Source organism: Battus philenor, unplaced genomic scaffold (assembly GCF_028537555.1).
Source record: "Battus philenor isolate CCGP_79_NKW_IND1 unplaced genomic scaffold, ilBatPhil1.0.hap1 SCAF_9, whole genome shotgun sequence".
NCBI classification, from domain to species: domain Eukaryota; kingdom Metazoa; phylum Arthropoda; class Insecta; order Lepidoptera; family Papilionidae; genus Battus; species Battus philenor.
In genome coordinates, this window is record NW_027181759.1 from 14,818,326 (window position 1) to 14,844,732 (window position 26,407).

At 36.9% G+C, this 26,407-nt stretch overlaps 1 protein-coding gene across 1 annotated transcript; it reads left to right on the forward strand.

Annotated features, from left to right (window-relative positions):
- Positions 1 to 3: 3 nt before the first annotated feature.
- LOC137932149 (transmembrane channel-like protein 6) lies at positions 4 to 25,228 on the forward strand. The gene is made up of 16 exons (XM_068775729.1): positions 4 to 145; positions 1,183 to 1,307; positions 4,894 to 5,047; positions 5,368 to 5,515; positions 6,587 to 6,829; positions 13,939 to 14,087; positions 14,515 to 14,584; positions 15,794 to 15,874; positions 17,445 to 17,683; positions 18,748 to 18,862; positions 19,295 to 19,404; positions 19,511 to 19,703; positions 21,365 to 21,459; positions 22,910 to 23,068; positions 23,222 to 23,355; positions 23,780 to 25,228. Exons 2-16 carry the CDS (start codon positions 1,184 to 1,186, stop codon positions 24,052 to 24,054), a joined length of 2,289 nt encoding a protein of 762 aa, XP_068631830.1. The 5' UTR covers positions 4 to 145; position 1,183; the 3' UTR covers positions 24,055 to 25,228.
- Positions 25,229 to 26,407: the final 1,179 nt, after the last annotated feature.

Here is a 26,407-nt window from a genome sequence, read left to right on the forward strand (position 1 = left end):
ACAAATAATTTGCATTAAACCATTTGTTTTATAATTTATCTTATCATGAAATTATTATTATCAACGCGTATTTACCCAATACCTTGCTAATAAATTACCCGATTGAATTAGTCATATGGGTGCTATTTGTGCCTTATAGATAAAAGTAAGTTAAACAGTACCAGAGAGTTTTTTCGTGCGGATTCTATTAATTTCTTATACCATTAATTTCAGTGTGAATATTACGTGATATTTATTGGATTTTAAATATTAATTGTATGTGTTTGTATTATTGACAAATATTTTACTCAATTGTATTGTTACAACATTGATTTTAAAACGTTTGATTAAAAGTATGTATATACTTAATGACACTTTAATTGATATATAAAAATTGTAATTTTCGTATTGTATTTAAACAGGAAAAATGTTAATCTATTTTTGAAAAAATTAAAAAAGTTGCACATAATCTTTGTTTCACTAAAATAGTGTTTTTGACATGTATCATTAACAACTATTGCTGTTAAAGATTACAATACGTAAATCAATAGTATTTCGTGGTTTAATAATTTATGTATATGTATAATATTTACTTGAATCAAATTATTTTACATGAATTTCTTTGTTTGGCAACATGTTAAAAATATAGAAGTGAACCCAAAATACAAAAGTATTGCCTGGTTATTACAACATAAAATAAGTTATTAGTTATATAAGTAAATTAGCAAAGATTCAGTTCTGAGGAGAGGTCAGTAACTTCAATATCTCTAATATCCAATGCAAGCAAAATGTGATACTCAGAAGAATGTATAATGTTCCATAGTATATAGTTAACTTTGAAGTCCACCAAGACGTAAAGACAGCCACAGTCAAAGAAGAGAACCAAGCATTGGTGGTCCTACTGATGAAGGCTTGCTAACCATCCATACCAGCTGACCAAATTCTTACATCGGCAAATTATGCTAAACACCTGTAGAGACATGACATCCTGAAGATGTATGAATGGGATGCTTTGGATGAAAATTAAATGAAATATTACTCATAAATTATATATATATGTTTATGTGTTGTATATCTATGAATGGTATTAGATAAAAAAACAAATATATATTAAATTTACATGTAGCATATCATATTAGATTGTGTTGTTTTGTAAATATACTCACTTTAGTTTATTAACTAAAATTTTGTTTGCATATACAGAATGGAAGACCAAGTTGAAGAGCTGGAGCTAAAACCGGTGAATGTGAGGCGGACATTTACATTAAGGAATAATGTTGCTCGGCATGTGGCTGTTAACTTTATGCCATCACGGCAATTACCATATGGTAAGTTATTAGGGTTAACTTCATCATAACCTAGAATACTGTATAGACTGATCAATTGGTAAAAGACTGTCTAGATCTGGTGGAATTATTGATATATATTCCCAACAGTGGCTTTCTCTGGACCTCCAGAACTTATCTGCAAAGTGTTTTAGTCCAAGTTCAGTTAGCATATAGAACATCTATAATAGTGATATGGTATCAGGAGAAATAATAGCATAGCAGAAGAACCATGGTCACCAACATAGCTCAAAGAATTGCTAGTCTAATGTGGAAATGGATAGGGCTCTTGCAACCTGTGCCAGTTGATGCTGAAAGGTTTTATAGTGGCGACAAGGAGCCAGTATACACAGCAAGGGTAGACTTCTCACTAGATGACGGTCACAGGATGACAGACGCAGCTGATATAATGATAATGTTGATCAGTTTAGCTTTACTATCATAACCCTGTAATGCTTATAATGTTTATTATTTATATGTGTATATTTATATTTAGTAAAGTTTATACAATACCCAGCAATTAATATTGCACATCAACCGTTGGAAAGAGACAATCGGTTAATTTCGGCTTCGTACAGCGTTATCTCTGTCGCGCGTCTAACAAAACCTCACATAGGTAGTGTGGGTACTGCATTTGATATACATTATTGACTGGTATATTGAAATATATAGCTATATAATTATTTTAATAGCTTTTGTCTTCAATTTTTTTGTTTGGCATATAAACTAGTTATAAAGAAATAAAGGGCGAGAGAGAGTGAGAGGAGGGAGGAGGAAAGAGAGAGAGATAATTTTTCATTTCTTAATAATTTTGCAAGATGTCAAAAATGGAAGTGTCGTGTCGTTGTCGATTCTTCTTTGTTAATGTGTCGATTTTATCACGCGGTGCCACTTTTATACGTTCGTACGGGGAAGCTATCAGCGCCATCTATCGACGCCTTCCGAAACTAAAGATCCGACTTGCAAAAACTTGTAGATATTATAGGCAGCTATGTATCTTGAAATTTACTTATGTTAGTCACAGCAAACATTAATTTTTTTTTGACCCAGTTTTATACCATTTTTGTTTCTATACTACAGGGATATTTCACAATCATTTTAATATAATTTTTTTAATCCTTCGAGCAGGTAGACGCGTGGTAGGTAGTCTTCCTACTAACTACCTAAAATGGGCGTAATGGTTCTTTGTTGCAGACAAGAAGTAATGGTTAAATAATAGAACAGCAAAGTCACCATTAACTATATTGAATTTAAACATGTCTGTCGTATTGTTTTTAACTAAAAAATCTAAGTAAATTGATGCGGCAAGTCGACCTTTTTTGTTTTTTTGTATGATCCCATTTTGGGAGACTCGTTCAACCCTTATCATTAGTGGACGGGGTCTCTATTTACATATTTTTTTTCTTTTCTTTAAGGTCTTTTGAGGTCATCTCTTTGAACCTCTATCTACTGGTAAAATTAAATGTGATACAAATTTAATTAGTATAAATAGTTTAAAAAAAAGATAAGAAACACAACACCTGTGACATTTGATAAGTGAGGTGAAGGATTAAGGTGATGAAATAGAGGAATCTAAAAATTGATGTAAGATAATGTGAAGTATGTAAGAAGACCGAATGAATGATTTTAACTTGTTCACTACCTTACATATATTCCCGCAACATCTAGGTGACATCGGTATATGACAGATATACCCGAAATGAGGTAGGCTACTTTATATCGAAATACCTTAAACATACAGTTTAAAATCGCTTGCACTGAATATACTATAGACCACAGGACCATAAGCAATGATATTTCATTCACCATTTAAAAACATTCGTTCCCGAGACAGTCGCCATGTTGAACCCTTCCCATAGAAAGGTTAGACTGAAAGATGCGTAAAGAAATAAAAAGTAGAATTTTGAAATAATTAGAAATTGTAAGTTTCTGTGTGGAGAACGATAGGCCTCCAATAACGGAGGCGATGAAAAAAAACCCCAATCATGGGTGGTCAGGGTGTTTATTTACATATTTTTTTTTTAATTTCTGTTATCATACGTACTCCATTTCCTATACAATATCTTTCATTCCTTGCGTGAGTCGACCTTGCAGAATCATGTAATCGACTTAATAAACTGTAATTAAATTAGTACAGACAATAATTGTAGTGAATCATGAACTTAACTGCAATGTTCTCTGTACATTTTAACCAGAGTTCATTCAGTGTATATTTACAATGAATCCAGTGCTTTATGAAGAAGTTATCACACATAGTTCTAGTAAGTTGATGAACTCTTATGGACGAAAATTTACGAAATTCCGTATTGTGATGCAATTTTAACAATATACATGTGAAAGATTTTACTTTGTGTGAACATGACTTTGATGTGATTGGAACGACTGAATTTGAAGATGGAATGAGTATGAGAGAGTTGTAGGTGAAGTGTGTGAAGGTAGGTGAACTAAAAGGATAGACCTTTATCAAAGATATCTAATGGAAGATATATCATAATCGCCACACCTGGTAGATAGGTTGACGATTGCAGTGTGGTATTATGGTAAGCAGAGGTCGCTGCTACCGATCCTCTGGAAACTTGTTTATGGGCAGTGATATATATAAATAATGTACAAAGTGTGAATAATATAAGATTGTATTATGAATTAAACCCGCGACGTACGATCGCAGGTTTCAGTCGATTGTGCTATGGAAAATTCCGTAATTTCAGCCGATAACCTCTGCAAGAGATAGGCCTTTTCCAAAGATCGCCAAGATGACCGATCTAGCGCTAACCGCATCCAGTGACTTCCAGCTACCTTGATTATATCGTCAGTCTACCTTGAGGAGGACCTATAAAGGTATATTTAATGAAATCAGGCGTTACCTTGCGGAAGTTCATCCTAAGTAAGAAAAGTACCAATATTTAGCCACTTCCGCACATGCAGTGGTAGTCGTGCAACAAAGTGCACCGCCCGCCAGCCCGCTCATAAATGCGCATGCGGCAAACAATGCGAATTACACAACTGCCGTCAAATCACTCAACACGTGTTTCACTCCTCCACGGAGCATCTTCAGGAGTTATGTTACACCGATTAGTGACTCTGTGTTTGATTCAGCGGGCTGGCAGGCGGTGCACTTTGTTGTACGACTACCACTGCATGTGCGGAAGTGGCTAAATATTGGTCCTTTTCTTACTATAACGGTGTGGAAAAAGCTGATCCCAAATCTGGTTCCTTTTGCGTGCGAGGTGTTTATGCTATCGGTGCAGACCACGTAGCGCTCAGCAGATGACTCCTGGAGTCTTGAAGTTCTGAAGTGGAGACCTCGTACCGATAAGTGCCCACTGCAAGACTTAGGCCTCACTCAAAGGTATATATATATATATATATCTATATCTTGTAAAAAGTGTCATCGCACAACTGGAGTACGAGTGGCCAGTAATTGTTTTGACTTGCAAAAAAAAAATTCGAACGAAGCTGCAAAAGCTCTCGGGCTAACAGCATAAACATCATTAGAAACAATATTTGTTGAGCTTATGGATCGGAAAGTGAACCAGTATATTTGTCACAATATTTTTATCTTGATTCTATTAATCAAATAACTTCGCAGGTACACTGCGCCTGCGCAGAACAATCTCCGAGAGCAACGTACTGTTGGAAACAAACGGAGATGAGAGCGAGAAGCAGGCGGACATTATTGTCCGCGAGATGGAGCAGAACCAGCGTCTCATGGAGGATAACCCCGTGTCCGAAGAACTCAGGAGGTATAACACCTTCCACCTGACTTATATTTAGTGAAACTCAAAACGCTAGATCCCCTGAAGAACGATATATATTAATATATATATATATACATATATATATATAAATATATGTATATGTAACAAAATCCTCTTGTATTCGTTCGACGTTTCAGAACGACAGTCGGCACGTTAGTGTGTGTAAGTGCAGTAGAGTTTGTAGAGTGAACACTTACCGTGTTCGCGGAGCTATAGTTTAGTGTTCGCGGAGCTATATTGTATTTTGAAGTGTAATTTTAATTCAGACTCCGTCTCGATATGTAACGAATGTCTTGACTTTTCAGGGAAGCTCTGCGTGACTTACCCCAAGGTCTGACGATGAAGAGGAACGTCCGCGCTAAGCTTTCCGCATCCGTCAGCTTGCGTTCCAAGCACCGTCCTATATCCATGACGAAGCGTCTCAAGTACAGACTGAGTTTCGCCTGGAAGAAGGTCAGATTTACTTCTTCAACTCATGTCCCACCACTTGATTTATCTTCTGTAGTATACGCTATAACGTGCTTTTTATAAATTAATCATGACACTAAATAAGAGGAGAATAGCGGAAGAGCAAACATAGCTCGAAGAATTGCTCGTCTGAAATGGTAGTAGAGATATATCGCTCGTGCAACTGACGGCTGTTGAAGATCAAAGGTTTTTCGAGTGTCGATCACGAGATGGTAAACGCAGCGTGGGTAGTGTCCCCACTAGATCGATCGATGAATAATCATATTCATTTTATGATGATGACCATCATCATGTGGACCGTTACATGCCCACTGTAGAGCATAGATGTGGTCCAAAACTAGTCATGATGATCGGTCTTGCGTTTTCCGCATCCAGCTGCTTCCCACGCCACGTCTTATACGTCTGACTTATTTTACTTAGTTGTACTTAATTATATATATCCTCTAGTTGTCTTCTTTTTTTAATATACAGGTATCAATGTCTTATTGACAGAATCAATATGTCGAACAAAATTACTTAATGAATATATATATATATATATATTATATATATATATATATATATATATATATATATATATATATATATATATATATAATATATATAAAAATGTTACATAAGGGGGGCGTAAGAGTTTCAGAAAGTCTAAGGTTAGCTTGTTACAGGCAGTTCTTCCGACCTAGGGTAAAAAATACTTACTTTTTTAATGCCCGGGAGTTTTAACCCTTCGTATGCCGTATGGCGCCTGTCAGTATCGGGAACGATATTTTTTAAACGATGAATAAAATATTATTTTCTGTGATCCTATGGTCTGTAATACATTCAGAGCAAGCGATTTTAAACTGTATTTTTAAGGTGATTCGATATAATGTAGCCTATTTTATTTCGTGCACATCTGACCCGTATGCACCCGGGAAGTTAAGACAGATATGTCCATATGCAGTTGACAGGTTAAATGAAAATTTCACCATACTTCTTGATCACAGTCTTTTATGTCTGGATGTTGGTGTTTATACAAAAGAGTAAAGAATGTTAAAAAAAGTTTTTTGTATCCAGGCCCGAGACCACATCAGCGAGTTTATATTCTCGATTGAACTGTGGTACGAAGCCATCCGGCACGTGGAAGGGCACTTCGGTTCGGCAGTGGGATCTTACTTCTACTTCCTGCGATGGTTGTTCGCCCTGAATGCGGCGCTGGCGGTGCTGTTGGTGTGCCTGGTGGTGGTGCCCCAGACTTTGCATGACGAGCGAGCCAATCGTACTGGAAACATGGGATTCCTGGAGTTCATCAGCGGGAAAGTAAGTCTCGGATGCCAAAGTCATTTACAGTGTAGTAAAATATAGCATATAAACATTCCTTATTATATTTTATTTAATGGAATCAGGCGTTACCTCACGGAAGTCCATTCTAAGTAAGAAAAGGACCAATATTTAGCCACTTCCGCACATGTTTTTATAAACGCGCCTGTTCAGTTTGGCATGCTGATCTTAAATATTTAATGGAATCAGGCGTTACCTTGCGGGAGTCCATCCTAAGTAAGAAAAGGACCAATATTTAGCCACTTCCGCACATGATTTTATAAACGCGCCTGTTCAGTTTGGCATGCTGATCTTAAATATTTAATGGAATCAGGCGTTACCTTGCGGGAGTCCATCCTAAGTAAGAAAAGGACCAATATTTAGCCACTTCCGCACATGTTTTTATAAACGCGCCTGTTCAGTTTGGCATGCTGATCTTAAATATTTAATGGAATCAGGCGTTACCTTGCGGAAGTCCATCCTAAGTAAGAAAAGGACCAATATTTAGCCACTTCCGCACATGTTTTTATAAACGCGCCTGTTCAGTTTGGCATGCTGATCTTAAATATTTAATGGAATCAGGCGTTACCTTGCGGGAGTCCATCCTAAGTAAGAAAAGGACCAATATTTAGCCACTTCCGCACATGATTTTATAAACGCGCCTGTTCAGTTTGGCATGCTGATCTTAAATATTTAATGGAATCAGGCGTTACCTTGCGGGAGTCCATCCTAAGTAAGAAAAGGACCAATATTTAGCCACTTCCGCACATGATTTTATAAACGCGCCTGTTCAGTTTGGCATGCTGATCTTAAATATTTAATGGAATCAGGCGTTACCTTGCGGGAGTCCATCCTAAGTAAGAAAAGGACCAATATTTAGCCACTTCCGCACATGATTTTATAAACGCGCCTGTTCAGTTTGGCATGCTGATCTTAAATATTTAATGGAATCAGGCGTTACCTTGCGGGAGTCCATCCTAAGTAAGAAAAGGACCAATATTTAGCCACTTCCGCACATGATTTTATAAACGCGCCTGTTCAGTTTGGCATGCTGATCTTAAATATTTAATGGAATCAGGCGTTACCTTGCGGGAGTCCATCCTAAGTAAGAAAAGGACCAATATTTAGCCACTTCCGCACATGATTTTATAAACGCGCCTGTTCAGTTTGGCATGCTGATCTTAAATATTTAATGGAATCAGGCGTTACCTTGCGGGAGTCCATCCTAAGTAAGAAAAGGACCAATATTTAGCCACTTCCGCACATGATTTTATAAACGCGCCTGTTCAGTTTGGCATGCTGATCTTAAATATTTAATGGAATCAGGCGTTACCTTGCGGAAGTCCATCCTAAGTAAGAAAAGGACCAATATTTAGCCACTTCCGCACATGTTTTTATAAACGCGCCTGTTCAGTTTGGCATGCTGATCTTAAATATTTAATGGAATCAGGCGTTACCTTGCGGGAGTCCATCCTAAGTAAGAAAAGGACCAATATTTAGCCACTTCCGCACATGATTTTATAAACGCGCCTGTTCAGTTTGGCATGCTGATCTTAAATATTTAATGGAATCAGGCGTTACCTTGCGGGAGTCCATCCTAAGTAAGAAAAGGACCAATATTTAGCCACTTCCGCACATGATTTTATAAACGCGCCTGTTCAGTTTGGCATGCTGATCTTAAATATTTAATGGAATCAGGCGTTACCTTGCGGAAGTCCATCCTAAGTAAGAAAAGGACCAATATTTAGCCACTTCCGCACATGATTTTATAAACGCGCCTGTTCAGTTTGGCATGCTGATCTTAAATATTTAATGGAATCAGGCGTTACCTTGCGGAAGTCCATCCTAAGTAAGAAAAGGACCAATATTTAGCCACTTCCGCACATGTTTTTATAAACGCGCCTGTTCAGTTTGGCATGCTGATCTTAAATATTTAATGGAATCAGGCGTTACCTTGCGGGAGTCCATCCTAAGTAAGAAAAGGACCAATATTTAGCCACTTCCGCACATGTTTTTATAAACGCGCCTGTTCAGTTTGGCATGCTGATCTTAAATATTTAATGGAATCAGGCGTTACCTTGCGGGAGTCCATCCTAAGTAAGAAAAGGACCAATATTTAGCCACTTCCGCACATGTTTTTATAAACGCGCCTGTTCAGTTTGGCATGCTGATCTTAAATATTTAATGGAATCTGGCGTTACCTTGCGGGAGTCCATCCTAAGTAAGAAAAGGACCAATATTTAGCCACTTCCGCACATGATTTTATAAACGCGCCTGTTCAGTTTGGCATGCTGATCTTAAATATTTAATGGAATCAGGCGTTACCTTGCGGGAGTCCATCCTAAGTAAGAAAAGGACCAATATTTAGCCACTTCCGCACATGATTTTATAAACGCGCCTGTTCAGTTTGGCATGCTGATCTTAAATATTTAATGGAATCAGGCGTTACCTTGCGGGAGTCCATCCTAAGTAAGAAAAGGACCAATATTTAGCCACTTCCGCACATGTTTTTATAAACGCGCCTGTTCAGTTTGGCATGCTGATCTTAAATATTTAATGGAATCTGGCGTTACCTTACGGAAGTCCATTCTAAGTAAGAAAAGGACCAATATTTAGCCACTTCCGCACATGTTTTTATAAACGCGCCTGTTCAGTTTGGCATGCTGATCTTAAATATTTAATGGAATCAGGCGTTACCTTGCGGGAGTCCATCCTAAGTAAGAAAAGGACCAATATTTAGCCACTTCCGCACATGATTTTATAAACGCGTCTGTTCAGTTTGGCATGCTGATCTTAAATATTTAATGGAATCAGGCGTTACCTTGCGGAAGTCCATCCTAAGTAAGAAAAGGACCAATATTTAGCCACTTCCGCACATGATTTTATAAACGCGCCTGTTCAGTTTGGCATGCTGATCTTAAATATTTAATGGAATCAGGCGTTACCTTGCGGGAGTCCATCCTAAGTAAGAAAAGGACCAATATTTAGCCACTTCCGCACATGATTTTATAAACGCGCCTGTTCAGTTTGGCATGCTGATCTTAAATATTTAATGGAATCAGGCGTTACCTTGCGGGAGTCCATCCTAAGTAAGAAAAGGACCAATATTTAGCCACTTCCGCACATGTTTTTATAAACGCGCCTGTTCAGTTTGGCATGCTGATCTTAAATATTTAATGGAATCAGGCGTTACCTTGCGGAAGTCCATCCTAAGTAAGAAAAGGACCAATATTTAGCCACTTCCGCACATGTTTTTATAAACGCGCCTGTTCAGTTTGGCATGCTGATCTTAAATATTTAATGGAATCAGGCGTTACCTTGCGGAAGTCCATCCTAAGTAAGAAAAGGACCAATATTTAGCCACTTCCGCACATGATTTTATAAACGCGCCTGTTCAGTTTGGCATGCTGATCTTAAATATTTAATGGAATCAGGCGTTACCTTGCGGAAGTCCATCCTAAGTAAGAAAAGGACCAATATTTAGCCACTTCCGCACATGTTTTTATAAACGCGCCTGTTCAGTTTGGCATGCTGATCTTAAATATTTAATGGAATCAGGCGTTACCTTGCGGGAGTCCATCCTAAGTAAGAAAAGGACCAATATTTAGCCACTTCCGCACATGATTTTATAAACGCGCCTGTTCAGTTTGGCATGCTGATCTTAAATATTTAATGGAATCAGGCGTTACCTTGCGGGAGTCCATCCTAAGTAAGAAAAGGACCAATATTTAGCCACTTCCGCACATGATTTTATAAACGCGTCTGTTCAGTTTGGCATGCTGATCTTAAATATTTAATGGAATCAGGCGTTACCTTGCGGAAGTCCATCCTAAGTAAGAAAAGGACCAATATTTAGCCACTTCCGCACATGATTTTATAAACGCGCCTGTTCAGTTTGGCATGCTGATCTTAAATATTTAATGGAATCAGGCGTTACCTTGCGGAAGTCCATCCTAAGTAAGAAAAGGACCAATATTTAGCCACTTCCGCACATGTTTTTATAAACGCGCCTGTTCAGTTTGGCATGCTGATCTTAAATATTTAATGGAATCAGGCGTTACCTTGCGGGAGTCTATCCTAAGTAAGAAAAGGACCAATATTTAGCCACTTCCGCACATGTTTTTATAAACGCGCCTGTTCAGTTTGGCATGCTGATCTTAAATATTTAATGGAATCAGGCGTTACCTTGCGGGAGTCCATCCTAAGTAAGAAAAGGACCAATATTTAGCCACTTCCGCACATGATTTTATAAACGCGCCTGTTCAGTTTGGCATGCTGATCTTAAATATTTAATGGAATCAGGCGTTACCTTGCGGGAGTCCATCCTAAGTAAGAAAAGGACCAATATTTAGCCACTTCCGCACATGATTTTATAAACGCGCCTGTTCAGTTTGGCATGCTGATCTTAAATATTTAATGGAATCAGGCGTTACCTTGCGGGAGTCCATCCTAAGTAAGAAAAGGACCAATATTTAGCCACTTCCGCACATGTTTTTATAAACGCGCCTGTTCAGTTTGGCATGCTGATCTTAAATATTTAATGGAATCAGGCGTTACCTTGCGGGAGTCCATCCTAAGTAAGAAAAGGACCAATATTTAGCCACTTCCGCACATGATTTTATAAACGCGCCTGTTCAGTTTGGCATGCTGATCTTAAATATTTAATGGAATCAGGCGTTACCTTGCGGGAGTCCATCCTAAGTAAGAAAAGGACCAATATTTAGCCACTTCCGCACATGTTTTTATAAACGCGCCTGTTCAGTTTGGCATGCTGATCTTAAATATTTAATGGAATCTGGCGTTACCTTACGGAAGTCCATTCTAAGTAAGAAAAGGACCAATATTTAGCCACTTCCGCACATGTTTTTATAAACGCGCCTGTTCAGTTTGGCATGCTGATCTTAAATATTTAATGGAATCAGGCGTTACCTTGCGGGAGTCCATCCTAAGTAAGAAAAGGACCAATATTTAGCCACTTCCGCACATGATTTTATAAACGCGTCTGTTCAGTTTGGCATGCTGATCTTAAATATTTAATGGAATCAGGCGTTACCTTGCGGAAGTCCATCCTAAGTAAGAAAAGGACCAATATTTAGCCACTTCCGCACATGATTTTATAAACGCGCCTGTTCAGTTTGGCATGCTGATCTTAAATATTTAATGGAATCAGGCGTTACCTTGCGGGAGTCCATCCTAAGTAAGAAAAGGACCAATATTTAGCCACTTCCGCACATGAATTTATAAACGCGCCTGTTCAGTTTGGCATGCTGATCTTAAATATTTAATGGAATCAGGCGTTACCTTGCGGAAGTCCAAGTCGGCATATGTGCGGAAGTGGCTAAATATTGGTCCTTTTCTTACTTATCATTTTTTTTAAATCTAGAGATGTTTTAAAAATTGTTTTGATTTATCAGTGTGTGTATATCGCAGTTCCAGTGAGAATAAGTGATGTGTAATTTGAAATTAAATACATTTTTATATACGTAATAAAAAGTAACAGCCTAAAAGTTTACTTAGTACAGTTCGCGCCAAATTAATAAGTACACTGCAAATATACCGACGTGTGACAGTCCAAGCTGAAGTCAATAGGGAGCCTTTGAACTTACCAACTTCCTGGAGTGTCTACTGAAGCGATCTAAGAACTCGGAGGCCCTCGGAAGTCCTCGAACTTTTAAAATAGGTTGAAGGCTATGTGCACTTTGCGGCCCCGCCAATTCAAAACCGCGGAATCCGCAAATGCCATTTAGGCAGTGATAACAGTCCTATTAAAAATTGCGAATCATATGTAAAAGCGAGACGAAAGTGTAGATGTGCGTTGGTGTAATACTATTGTTACGGACTGTACATTTGTGTTCGACCAAAAGTACAGTCGCGTACACCAGGGATGAGCAACCCGCGGCCCGCGACCGCATGCGGCCCTCGAGGCAAGTAAAATTTAAATTATTTTGGTATTTAAAAAAAAAAATGCTAGAATCAAGGCTTTAAAGATAATAATTCGGTTGGTTACGAACATAAATTACGTTTAGAACATGGTTTAAACCTTGAAAATGTACTTTATTTTTTTTCATGGCCCACTGTTTTTGAAACTACGGCACTCCGAACAAAAAGGTTGCTACTCTTGGTGTACACATTTTCTTTATTGCAATTATTTGCTATCGATTGTTATATTTATCTCTCAATTTATTGTATTTTATTGGTAATGAAAAAAATAAATAAAAATATAATTACAAATAAAGCTTATGATAAAAGTTATTCTAGCAACTGACAGACACACATATTATTTTTATAATGTGTAATGATAATTTCGTTGAAACCTTAATGGAGAAGCGAAGTAGCCTAATACAATCAATCACACTTTATTTCACGGGGCACTTTATATTTACAAGTTGACTTCATATTTACAAATCGACATTATATTCTATTTACAAGTCGACACATTTACATGTACATTTATTAACAAGTTGATTTTATATTTACTAGTTTACTTTATGTATACAAATTGACTATGTTTACAAATTTACTTTTTATTTACAAGTTGACTTTATACGTACAAGTTAACTATATATTTTTTTGCACATATAAAACACATGTAAAAGAAAAAAGTCTCATCTGAACAAATCTGTAATATTAAAAGATAATGATAGAAATGTAAGAATAAAATAAAGATTAGAAATAAAATTGTACCTAGCCACCTAAGAGTAAAAAAGATGAGGAAAGGAAGGCGATGAAAGCAAGAAGGAATGAAAGAACAAAAAAAAAAGCAAGATATTGTGAAGGATAAAAGGAAAGAATAAAAGAAATTGAGAAGAATGAAAGTGAGTGTAGAATAAAGATAAAACCATGTAAAAATTATTTGTAAATAAAGTCCCTGTCCCAAACAAAACAGAGGTACGAGAGGCTCCCAATAGCAAAAAAAAAACTTTATATTTATAAGTTGATGTTATATTCACAAGTTGACATTGTATTCACAAGTTGATTTTATAAAAACAAGTTGACAATATATTTACAAGTTGACTTTATGTTTACAAATTGACTTTAATATTACAAATCTGTTTTAAATTTACAATTGAAGTACTTGAGTTGTGAATGAGTAATCTGGTATTTTGCAGGGTGGTTTTGAAGATAGCCTGCTGTTCTACGGGCACTACCACTCTGGTGACGTCGCCACCCCCGGTCCCTTCTCCTACAATATGCCCTTCGCTTACTTCTTCACCATGCTGTGCCTCTACTTCTTGTTCTTTGCTCTTCTGTGCTACAGGTAACATTCATACCAAGTTGTAAAGAATTTTTTGTATATGTTATGAAACGTATTCTTTCGCATATCTGATACTAGAAAAATGTACTTTTTTCAATAATATTTTTTTTATTATTGATTTTAAATTTCTTCAGTGGTAGATCTGAAATTTAAAGTAAAATTTTACGGAAATTAACGGAAATTAGACACCGTGTCTATAGCTATTATATATTATATATAAAAATAATTTTATACGTTTTTGTAGACAAACAAAACATTATTGTTATAGATTTATTGCCACTCAATCGTAAGAATACCAGTAGTGGGCATCCTGAAATAGAATAATGATGACGTCACCTGGAAGAATTTTTTTTTAATTTAAATTGATTTGATTTCAAAGAGCATGGTCAGTCAACAAAATTATTGTCTATTAGAAGGTTTTTTATTTTAGGACGGCGTATTCCTACCGAAGAAATTTTATAGAGACTGCCGGTGGACTGAGCAATATCTTTGCCACGAAGGTAACTATACATTTTTTTTAACATAAAAAGAGTTATTGATATTTAAGCTTGCATTTCTGAAAACCATAAACCAGAGTATAGACCAGCGATTCCCAAAGTTGTCTATATCGACCCCTGGAGGTCTATGACAACCTGCAAGGGGTCTACGTCAGCAAAAAAAAATTGGGGGTCCATGACATGAAAATGGGGGTCCACGATAGTGGATCTCAACACAGACACTGATAGTACCTATTTACTTGAATCATACTATCTTATATTATCCAAAACATTTACATTATTTATAAAAGTACCTAAAAAATTGTTATATATGTTTATAAAATTGTGTAAGTTGTAGGATTTTGGTATTCGCTTTGTGGTCGAAATACATTTTGAACTTGTAAAAACCTAATAAATGTATAAAATAACATGTGTTTTTACTTTAAGTTTTTAACACTAAACTTCACTACAGTTAGAAATTTACAGGAAATCAATATCAGGTAAGCAGGGGGTCTACCCAACACGGAAAAACATGGCAAGGGGTCTACGACTCAAAAAAGTTTGGGAAACTCTGGTATAGACCATAAAACAGAGTGTAAGAAAAACGGTAAGGACTGAGATATGCGATCAATCATGCATTCGATCCTGGTGAACCCTGTATGATCCTTGTATGATGATTATATAGGATTGTCGCTGCACACAAAAAAGTTTTGAGAGGATAGACAGTAGCGCCCTCTACGTATCGTTTCGCTGCGATCGCCAACCCGCTCTGTCAAGTTTGGCGATATAGGCATATCCCCCATAGATATCTTTGGGGGAAGCCTATGTTTTGCAGGGGCGTCTAAAGCATGAATACGTTACGCGAAACAACGTCCAGTAGTCATTCTATTTCATTTTCTTTAGGAATGTGGTTGGAGATTTCTTCATTCCACCATTCCACCACTCCATTCCCAAGAATAGCTCCACCTTCGCCGTGCTAGACCCACGACTTCATCGCTATTTAAAGCACTAAGCGGTTACAGGAGTCATGAGTAGATAAATAGCCCTAAAAGACAGTGGAAGGACGTGGGAATCCACCACTTAATAATTTCCTAGAAAAACATTCCCTTAGGATGTGACAGGAACCTCAGTAAAAAGGACAACGACCTGAGGAGCAGGAAATATATGACATAACCACCAATTTAAGTTTTTAAGATTTGCATTTGGTGACCTGATGATCCTTGATGTCTGCAGGTGTTCTGTGGCTGGGATTTCGGCATCGTGTCCCACCATGCAGCTGCTCTCAACGCCTCCAGCATCTACAATGAGTTCAAGGTATGTACTCGCTTTTGGCTGAACCATAAATTGACATCACCTGAACCTATAGTTATTAAAAAATAGATATTATTTTGTCTAAGTGTTAATAAATACAAAGAGGGTTAGAAAGAAGATGAGGGAGATGGTGAGAGAGAGGGAGTGAGATAGAGATAGGGAAAGAGAGATAGAGATATAATAGCTATATCACACAAATATTTGAATTAGAATGATTTTTATGATATAGACAGATATAATTATGTCATTGTATTATTTAAAAAAATGAATGTATATATAATGCAAAATAACTTTTTTTTCTGTGTTGATATATAAAGAGTAGAAAAAGTTGAAGAAGAAACGGTAAAAGTGTTTACGCAAACAGTCTATTTATAGATTTGTAATAACATCTCTTTGAATGTATTATTTGTGTCGTTCTGTTATTGATGTAATTAATAATGTAACATTTTAAAAATGGAAACTAATTTACTATTTTTTTTGCGCTATATTTAATTGATTTTACTTTTAATGCATGAATTTAATGAAGAAATCTGGGAGGTGATCAAATTCTAATTTACAAATTTTTATCTATAACAGCCTTGTAAGATTTCTTTAGGTTAGTGTGCGTGCAAGTGCGAGAGTGTGCTAGTGAGGACTGCCAAAATTATTTTTCGTCGTTATTTTTATCAAAATGTCACAAAATTTCAACAAGTAACTTTAACATGGGTTAAAAGTTATGTAACAAAAAGGCACCTGTCTGCTATAGTTAAATGTAAATAAACTGAAAAAATATGTCTCGAATTTTCATATAGTAAATTTATTACTTGACTAACGACATTGATGTTTAGGAAATTAGTTCAAACTATTAGATTCTTCATTATTACTGACTAAGATTAGTTATAGATAGACATAAATAAATTTAGATAGACATAGGTACTAAGAAAGAGACTTTTTCCACGTTTTTCAAGTTTTTTTTTTGCTTAGCGTACGCTACGCTCAAGTGATCGGTCACGTGACTTTGAGTGGTAGTGGGGGGAGGTAGCATATAAATGGCAGAGCAGTGACGGTCGAAACTCACTCGGTATTTGGCACTGGTCGGTCTAACATCTTCTGAGGATGCCCCGTGGAAGGGTAAAACACGTGTAGAGTTGATTAACTGTGGTAGTTGTGTAATTCGCATTGTTTGCCGCACGCGCAATTTATAAGCGGGCTGGCGGACGGTGCACTTTACATTGGTCCTTGTCTTACTTAGGATGGACTTCCGCAATATAACGCCTGAATCCATTAGATATACCCATTAAAGCCTGTAACACTTATTTCAAATCAACCTGTATATGGTCACTTTGAAATATGTTACATTATTTTTTTATTAGAAAGCTACAGGTCATTAACCTTTAGCAGTATAACCTGCAGGGAAAGATAGTAAACAAATATAGGCCTACCTAAAAGATAACTGGTGCTGGGCTGCCCGGATTCAGCTGAGTAGCTATATTGGTACCTTTCTTAGTTAGGATGGACTTCCGTGAGGTAACGCCTGAATCTATTAGATATAGACATAGATAGATATAGATAGTTATACAAAAATCTTTCACAGGAACTTCTAAGTGAACAGAACAGGAAACGGGTGAACAAATCATTCTGTACGAAGCTGGGACATTGCTTCGCGAATGTCGTCGTTACGGCCCTCGTGTTGGGGTTCGTATTGGGTCTGGAGTTTGGGCTGTGGCGGCTTCTGGTTCTGCAGACGGATTACGAGTACTGGGAGCTGGTCGTCTCCCTCACGGTCACGCTGGTGGTGGCTGTTTGTCCTATACTATTCAACTTGATCGTCAAGTGAGTTGATTTCATCATCTAAATCGGTGAACATACACCTTTTTTATTGTTATCCTCGATATTCCATAGACATCAGCGTCCGTGTCTTCGTTTTACATTCGTGTTTATTATTTAACCCTTAATAGCCTGATTTTCTAAAGTGATTTTTTTTAATATTACTGTGTTTGCTTGAGGGTCTAGATGAAGGGAAAAATAGATATTTTTTTTAATTTCGTTGAAAAGAATATTATACAACAGTAAAATTCGTACAGCCAACCTATAAATAAAAACGAACAGTAATGTGAACATTCGGGTTAAAAGATTGGTATAAAAATTGAAACTCTAGGCTATTAAGGGTTAAGATTTTTTTGGTTTGTTACAGTTTAAGATAACATAGATCTTATATATAAAATTCTAGTACGACCAGTTAAAAAAGTCTTTTTTGGAGTCCTCCAACAACCTTAACTAAGTCATTTGTCCACATTGTGGGATCGATTCGAGGTCACCACCCAAGAACCTTAAGGTCCAATGGCTGGTCTGCGCGCCATATGATCTGCCAGCTGCCAATTCAACTTGCTCATTCGTTAGTCAATGAAGGTTACCTAAAGTAATGTTTAGGTTTACTTTCGTTTAACAATCTGCTCATTTCCGAACATTAGACAGGTTGCATTAGAATTTAATTCTACACTTCTAGAAAATTCTTTTGCATCTAAATTTACACTTCTGGCAGTAAAGGCCATTTTGGTCTAATGTCCGCGGATATTACGTCATCGCGGGTGCTGTATAGAACGGAAATGGCTTCAAACAGATAAAAAATAAACTACTGATAGATTTCTAAAAGGTAATGATGATTCTAGAAGGTTTTTACTATAAGAATCAATACGTGAAATTGTATTTCAGTAAGAAATATAAGTTTTATTATCGTATTAAAAAAGAAAAAAAATCAAAGTAGAAGTCCAACAAGTGTGAATTCATGTCGTAGGCATCAACGGTTTTTTTGCTCGGACATGAAAGAGGCGCGCACGAAAGAGGATTTAGTTAAATCTGGTGAACTAGGAAATGTCAAAAAATATACATGTACGCAGGTTGGAGTACTACAAGCCACGCACTGCGTTTTACGTGACCCTCGCACGCACCGGCCTCTTGGACGTCGGAACTCTCACTCTGCTTTTCTTCTACTGGGCGAAGTCGGGTACTGAAGTGAGTGTTATCATTAGATGTTTCCATAATTTTGATATATACTCTCTTTCTCTTGTTCAAGGATGGGAATCACACGCGCACACGCACACGCACATGCACATACGCACACGAATATACGCACACGAATATACGCACACGCACATACGCACGCACGAACATACGCACGCGCACGAACATACGCATGCGCACAAGCACACACCCACACACGCACGCACATGCACACACTCATACGTATAGGTACTCAAATATACACTCACACATACCTATTTACATATTGTGCATGTTCTCCATTTCATTGTTCTTTTTTCTTGGTTATTATGCATCTATATATCTCTTTTCTACACAGGAAAGAGTATGAAATAAATAAATAAATATATCTTATCTATATCAAAACCAATTGAGAAAGTATTTAAAACTGTAAAATATTTGCAGTGCTGGGAGAGCTCCATGGGACAGGAGGCTTACCGGCTTGTCGTATTGGATGCTTTGGTTTCTTTGTTTCTGCTACCCATTGTTGAGTTCGCTAGAGGTTTCATTTTTAAGTAAGTTTTCTTTTGCATTTTTATTTTTTTTATTTATTTTTTCATTTCTAAATAATTTACTTTATAACTGTATTAATTAATACATAAATATATGATTCCGTTGCAGATTGAACCCTAACACTTCGCCACCAGAGTTCAATATCGCTTACAATTCACTGACACTGATATACAACCAGGCGGTGCTGTGGTACGGCATGCTATTCTCGCCTCTATTACCGGTGGCTGTAACGATCAAATTCCTACTCCTGTTCTACGTGAAGAGGGAATGCGCTCTTCGCGCCTGTCAGCCCGCACGAAAGGTAAGGCTTTACTCAAGTTACTTTACAGGTTGTTTGAAATTAGAATTGCGGTCCGGTGTCAGAGTCACACTAGCTGGCAACTTCTGAATGGCAACTTATAATCGTTGAACGAATCATATAGGGGTCCAAGCCCGAGATTTTCCTACGAGATTGAATAAGGAATAAAGAGATTCATACACAAACAAAAATAACGGATATAATTAATCTATTTAGCAAATGAAAGTGGTAGTTGGCAGACCTTATATCGTAGAACATATGATCGCAGATGACCATGTTGATGTTAAGAAACCGCTGAATGCAGGCTTCTATGCAGTCCTATAGGAAATGTCTAGTGGAGACCCATGTCCAGCTGTGAAAAAATCATTAATTTATGATGGATAAATTACCATACCAAGTTCTACAAAAGTAGTACATAAGGTTGTGAAATACAAAATCTATAGCAGTATCGTGTTTTCGCTTTTAATCTTATGACTTGTACTGCGTATCATAAATACAGCATTGGCATCTTCAAATCAGGACACAGTGATGCTGGTATCTCAGTGGCAGCGGACTTTGACTTGCGATCATAGTTCGCGGGCTTGATTCCCGGGATACAGTGTTATATAATTCATACTTTTTGAAATAATTATATAAGACTAGCTGATCCCGCAAACGTTGTTTTGCAAAAAAAAATTAACTTTTTAATTAACAAATAAAAAATAAGGGTTGATCGTAGAGGGGTGAAAATTTAGGGTTGTATGTATTTCTGTATGCTGTATCATAATAAAATAAAAACTAAAAAATTTGTCTAAAAAATAAATAAAAATAATTTAGGGGTGGACCACCCTTATCACTTAGGGGTATGGAAAATAGATAGTAGCCGATTCTCAGACCTACTGAATACGCATATAGAATTTGGTAAAAATCGGTCAAGCCGTTTCAGAAGAGTTCAAGTTCGAACACCGTGTCATGAGAATTTTATATATTAGATTAACACTGCTCATAAGCAGGTTTCCAGATGATGAGCAACAGCATCCTTATCGCCAATCCGCCATATTCCGCAGTATATACTCCATAAATATCTTTGGTGGTAGACCTTGAAGTAGAGGTCTATGAGCTGACGAAAGCAGTTGAATTAGGTCTTATGTGTTTCTGATGCACTCTTAATGTTTAGGGTCAAATAATGGGTAGGAGTTCCACTTAACCATTCATTTCCCTCTAGATGATATTATGACAGTTACGTATCTAATAGATCCTACTCCCATTAACCAAAAGAAAGGTATCAACCACTCTACGCACTCAAATCCGTATATATATTATATATATCTAATATATAAAATTCTCGTGTCACGGTGTTCGAACTTGAACTCCTCCGAAACGGCTTGACCGATTTTTACCAAATTTTACATGCGTATTCAGTATGTCTGAGAATCGGCTACTATCTATTTTCCATACCCCTAAGTGATAAGGGTGGTCCACCCCTTAATTTTATTTTTAATTTTTTAGACAATTTTTTGGTTTTTATTTTATTATGATACAGCATACAAAAATACAATTTGATTCAATTTGATACAAACTAGAATCAAAGTGAGCTACCCAATAACAGAATCATTCCTCTTAAAGGTTTCGAGGTTCCTTAGAAGGTTCCAAACGCAGCCTGATTATATTTTATTGTAACACAGGTGTGGCGCGCTGCGCAAACGCAGACTGTCCAATACATGCTGGTCACTATCTCTCTTTTCGTTACGCTGTTCGCTGTTGGAAGTTTATTTGTGCGGTGAGTGGAACTTTCCTATTCTTCTTTTCAGCTGATGGACGCCCACTTTAAGGCATAGGTATTCATCAAAGATCGCCATGATGACTGGTTCTGCGCTGCACGGATCCAGCTACTTCCTGTGATCTTAACTATGTAGTCAGTGCAGAGAATCTTTCAGCACCAACGGCATTCGAGTGATATACACTGCTGCCCTATGCTACAGAAGAGCAATTCTTCGAGCTAAGGTACTTTGTCAGAAATAGAGATGAAACATTGATGTTCACAATCAAGAGGATCCATGTAAATTATACGAAATGTTTTTTTCAATCCTATGTCAGTAAATTCCATATTTTTTTGTGCAAGATATTTCTTTTTTAAAATGAATTAATACTTCTTCTAGATTCTTCTTAGTTTATTACAGTGATGGATAGATAGGAAGATGATAGTGGTATAAAACCAGCAAGTAATTTATGACAATATACACTTAGTTAATACTTTTTTGTGTACGTAGTCAAATTACTTCTAGATTTTTCCATATTGATATAAGTAAGAAAAGGACCAATATTTAGCCACTTACGAATATGCAGTGGTAGTCGTGCAATAAAGTGTACCGCACGCCATTTACCAGTGCACTTTATTGCACGACTACCAAATATTGGTCCTTTTATTACTTAGGATGGACTTCTGCGAGGTAACGCCTGATTCCATTAAATATTGATATAAAATATTTATTAATATAAAATCTTTGAAATTAAAGTTAATGAGTAAACTTGTCATAATTGTCTCATTTTAACTCGTCTGAAAACATTAGAAGATACTGGTATTTGAATAAAGAGACTTATACAGTATCTCTGAAACTGTTCACCTGAAACTCTATTCGTAATATTTGAAGAACAGATGACGAGGGTGGGGAGGTGGTTTGATATAAAAAATTAGAATTTAGTTCCTAAGAAGTATTAAACATTATGTTTACCTGCGTAAATTTCTTTTAAGTTGAACGGTATAAATAAAAGGATAGCCCACTTTTCTTCTAGTATTTACCAAATTGTTTTTTAATTATGAAGTAATTAGATAATGTCCTTGTATACGCCATAAGAATAATTCTAGAAGAGTCTATGGAATTATTACTAGGGCATATAGGTCTGATGTAGTAACAACACGAAGTCCGAAACAGAAGTATACATATCAAGCTTACACATTTATACCGTTTTAAAACTATGAAAACAATGTTCAACCAATATAAATCGTCAGCCATTAAGTCGAAGAGTAATGTAGAGCGCTCTCTTTTGCCCGATGTATGTTATATTTCTGTGGAATTCCCCTTTTTGATGCGCCGTTGACAACGACGTAATATGGCTCCATAAAAGCATTCTTTGTCTTAAAATTGCGGTTGTTTTATAGTGCTGTAAAACTCATATATTGGCACTAACCTTGAGTCTTATAAATGGTTGAAGTGGATTTCTGTTCCCAGGGGGTCATCTCATCATTGTGGACCTTTCCGGGAGTACGAAGCGGTATACAGTATTGTAAGTGTCGGGGTCCTTCGGTTGGAACACCATGAAGTCCTTCGCAGAGTGCTGGCATTTCTCGCAAGACCCGGATTCATCGCCTTCGTCTTTCTCTCTCTCTGGTAAATACTCTATCTCTTATTCTTCTGATCTTCTTCCAGAAATATCTTATATTAGCTAAGGCATTTTCAACTTAGAGGTCTTATTAAGAGTCTGTGGAATTTAAGCTAGATTCTAGCATCAATCAGTAACATAATGTTTTTGAACAATTCCAGTGTGGCGATGTACTTCATGAGGGCAAAAGCCAGAGCTCAGCGTTCCATGGTGGAGATACTGCGAAGAATGCTGCTGCTTCAAGCTAAAGACAAGGATTTCTTGCTGTCAGCTATAGATAAGGTCTCCAACGGAGGTAAGCAAGTGTATAAGGAAATGTGAGTCCTTTCAGATTCGAGAGAGAAAGAGTAAGAGACAGAGTGTATAGAGAAAAGAGAGAGAAGGGGAAAGGGAGTTAAAATCTACATTTCTTGAAACAGATGGCCGCTGGGGTTTTAGGGAAGACAACAGATCGGCAAGCGCATGCGCACGCGCACTCAAGGTCTAACCATCGTTGTATGTTTTTATTATCTTGTTAAGGTCGTCGAAAAGCTATTGATGCGAACGCAGGAAGAGTTGTAGGCCCAGCAGTGGACGATCTGCATCCAAAATGATGATGATTATAATGATGATGTATAAAAAATATTTATTTTATATCTAACATCTTCAATGCACTTAAGTATTGTTGACAGTTTTGTCTAGTCTACTTCAATTGGGTCCATTATTATTGTCATCCACAGAATGGCTGTACAGCCCCCGTGCTGAAGACCAGGGCACTGACAGCCACACGTGGAAGTACTTACAAGACGTTCGCAAACCTTCCAACGCCGGGTACCACTTCGACCCCACCAGGTTGAACCACTCCATGATCGAACGACCGCGATCCTACGTAAAGGAAATCAGGCCCAACTCCTACCATATGGAGCGGCGTAAGTCCAGCGAGGATGGGGAGACGGACAGCTCGTTCAGCTGGCAGGGATCCGGGAAGTGTTTGAATGACAGTCCAGAGGAATAGTGGACAACTGAAGGATGAGATGAGACACGGGAGAATAAAGGAGATGAGGGGAGGGAGGTAATGTGATGATCACGTTTAGATACATCAATGTCAAGTAAAGGTTGGTTGGTTAAAGCTGTCGAACCTGTAAAACTTTTACACCTATTTACAGTCTTCCTGTACAAAGCGATCACTCTAAAGTATGTAACATTATTTACTTTTTTGTATTAAAATGCGACAGTTTGATTACTTCTGACAGTATATCTAGACGGATAGATAGTAAGTAAAATTTGTTTTTATTATTTGGCGATAAGAATTTTGGTTGTACCATATATATATATTGACATCGAATGAGCTAATATACAACATGTTAACAGTTTGACTGCCGAAGGATGATCCGTTGGTTGGAAGCAGTTGAAGTTTTTTTGTCTTTTCGTCTGTTTTTTGACATAATATGCAAATATAAAATTTTATTAATTTTTATGAATTTTTTAAAAAAAATTATAAAAAAAAATTCTCCTGACTAAGGGCGGAAAAGGCGTCTGGAATTAAATTGTCAATCTGGTAGCCTTAAGGCGTGAACGGCATTCAAACTTGTTAAGTTTTTACATATATAACGAATCAACCTGTAGATATCTTAAAATATTTAAGAAATACTGGATATGTGAACAACGAAGAAATTGTTTATTTATTTTCGTCAGATATTATTCAGATATTAATTCGTACGGTAAACGGCGATTAACGGACCCTAATCGGACCTTAGGGTCAGATTTATGTGACGCTATTACATGGCAAAAAAAAAATTAATTGACATTATAAAATCCTTTGAATTATTCTTTACTGTTATTTCTTTAGTTAAAATTAGTTGAATTTTAATAAATACTTTGTAATTATTTGGCCTCGCACTAGATGAAACAATGACATAAAAAAAGTTGGGGGAAAAGCTGGAGGTTGGCGGCGATAGGCCGAACAAAGCATGGGATCTTTGAGGGAGTCATATGCCTTGTGGATCTATATCTCCTGATATGATGATGATATAGAAAAAATAAATAAAGAATATGAAAGATCCATGTCGCATGATGACAGGTGATTTAAGGCGTGGCTTAAAAAAAAGAGACGAACAATCAAAGTTACTGGCCGCCAAGGTATTTAGTCCTATAAAAAATATATAAATAAATAAAATTAGATTGTCTGTTTGTATTATAAAATAATCGCTTTTTACTTATTATATATATACAGTACATATACCAAATTTTTAAAAATTTCTGTCTGTCTTTGTTTTGTATAATCTCTGAAATGGCTGGACCTATTTTGACAGTGTTTATACAAGCAGACAGCTGTTGAATAAAGTGTAACTTAGGCTAACTAAATTAACTAAACTTATGCTAAGTTTATAAACTAAATTTTGTTTTTGTTAAATTTCACGCGGACAAAGTCGCGGGCACAGCCAGTGTTATATAATTTTAGATCTATTTGAGTAACATTTTCTCAATAATATTGTCTTCCAAAGTGTTATGATGTACTTTATACTATAAGTTACATTAACTTAAACTTACCGTATTATAATGCTACCGATACACGTGCCACGTGTGGATGTACCTCGTTTCCCACCTCGCCGCGCTTTCTCAAGGCGCGGTATAGCGGTTGCGGTAGCACTATAAATATGTTTGATGTATCTACTTTAGTTATACAAACGTATTATAATAAGAAGCATTTGATATTTCATATTTAACTGTATAAGGTTTTAAAGTATTTAATACTAAAATTGTATATCTTAATGAAATTTAAAAAATGGTTTACAATATTTGCTGTGGTATGTCAGCGGCTTAACAGGAAAGGTAGACAAACGCCAAGTTGTCTAGTCTTAAATATCTCGTGTGCGTTGCGTTCTCTGTCCTCACTGCTTTCATAATATAAGCGGTGATTATAGTTTGCTAGGAATTGTTAGTCATTTCCTGATCTGTGTGATTGGCATGATGTGGTGAGTAGGCAAACGTCAAGCCGTCTGTAGACATTTATCTCATTTAGGCCTCTGATTTTTTCTCTCGTTCCACCTACTTTTTGTGGGAAAGGGATGTTTCTATTTACAATAACAGTTGTGTATATAGCCACTTCCGCACATGCAGTGGTAGTCGTGCAACAAAGTGCACCGCCCGCCAGCCCGCTGATAAATGCGCATGCGGCAAACAATGCGAATTACACAACTGCCACCGTTAAATCAGTCAACACGTGTTTCACCCCTCCACGGGGCATCTTCAGGAGTAATGTTACACCGATTAGTGCCAAACACAGAGTGAGCTCAGTCGTAATGGCATATAAATAACAAAGCGGTTGTTATTTATATGCCATTTTATTTATTGCACGACTACGACTG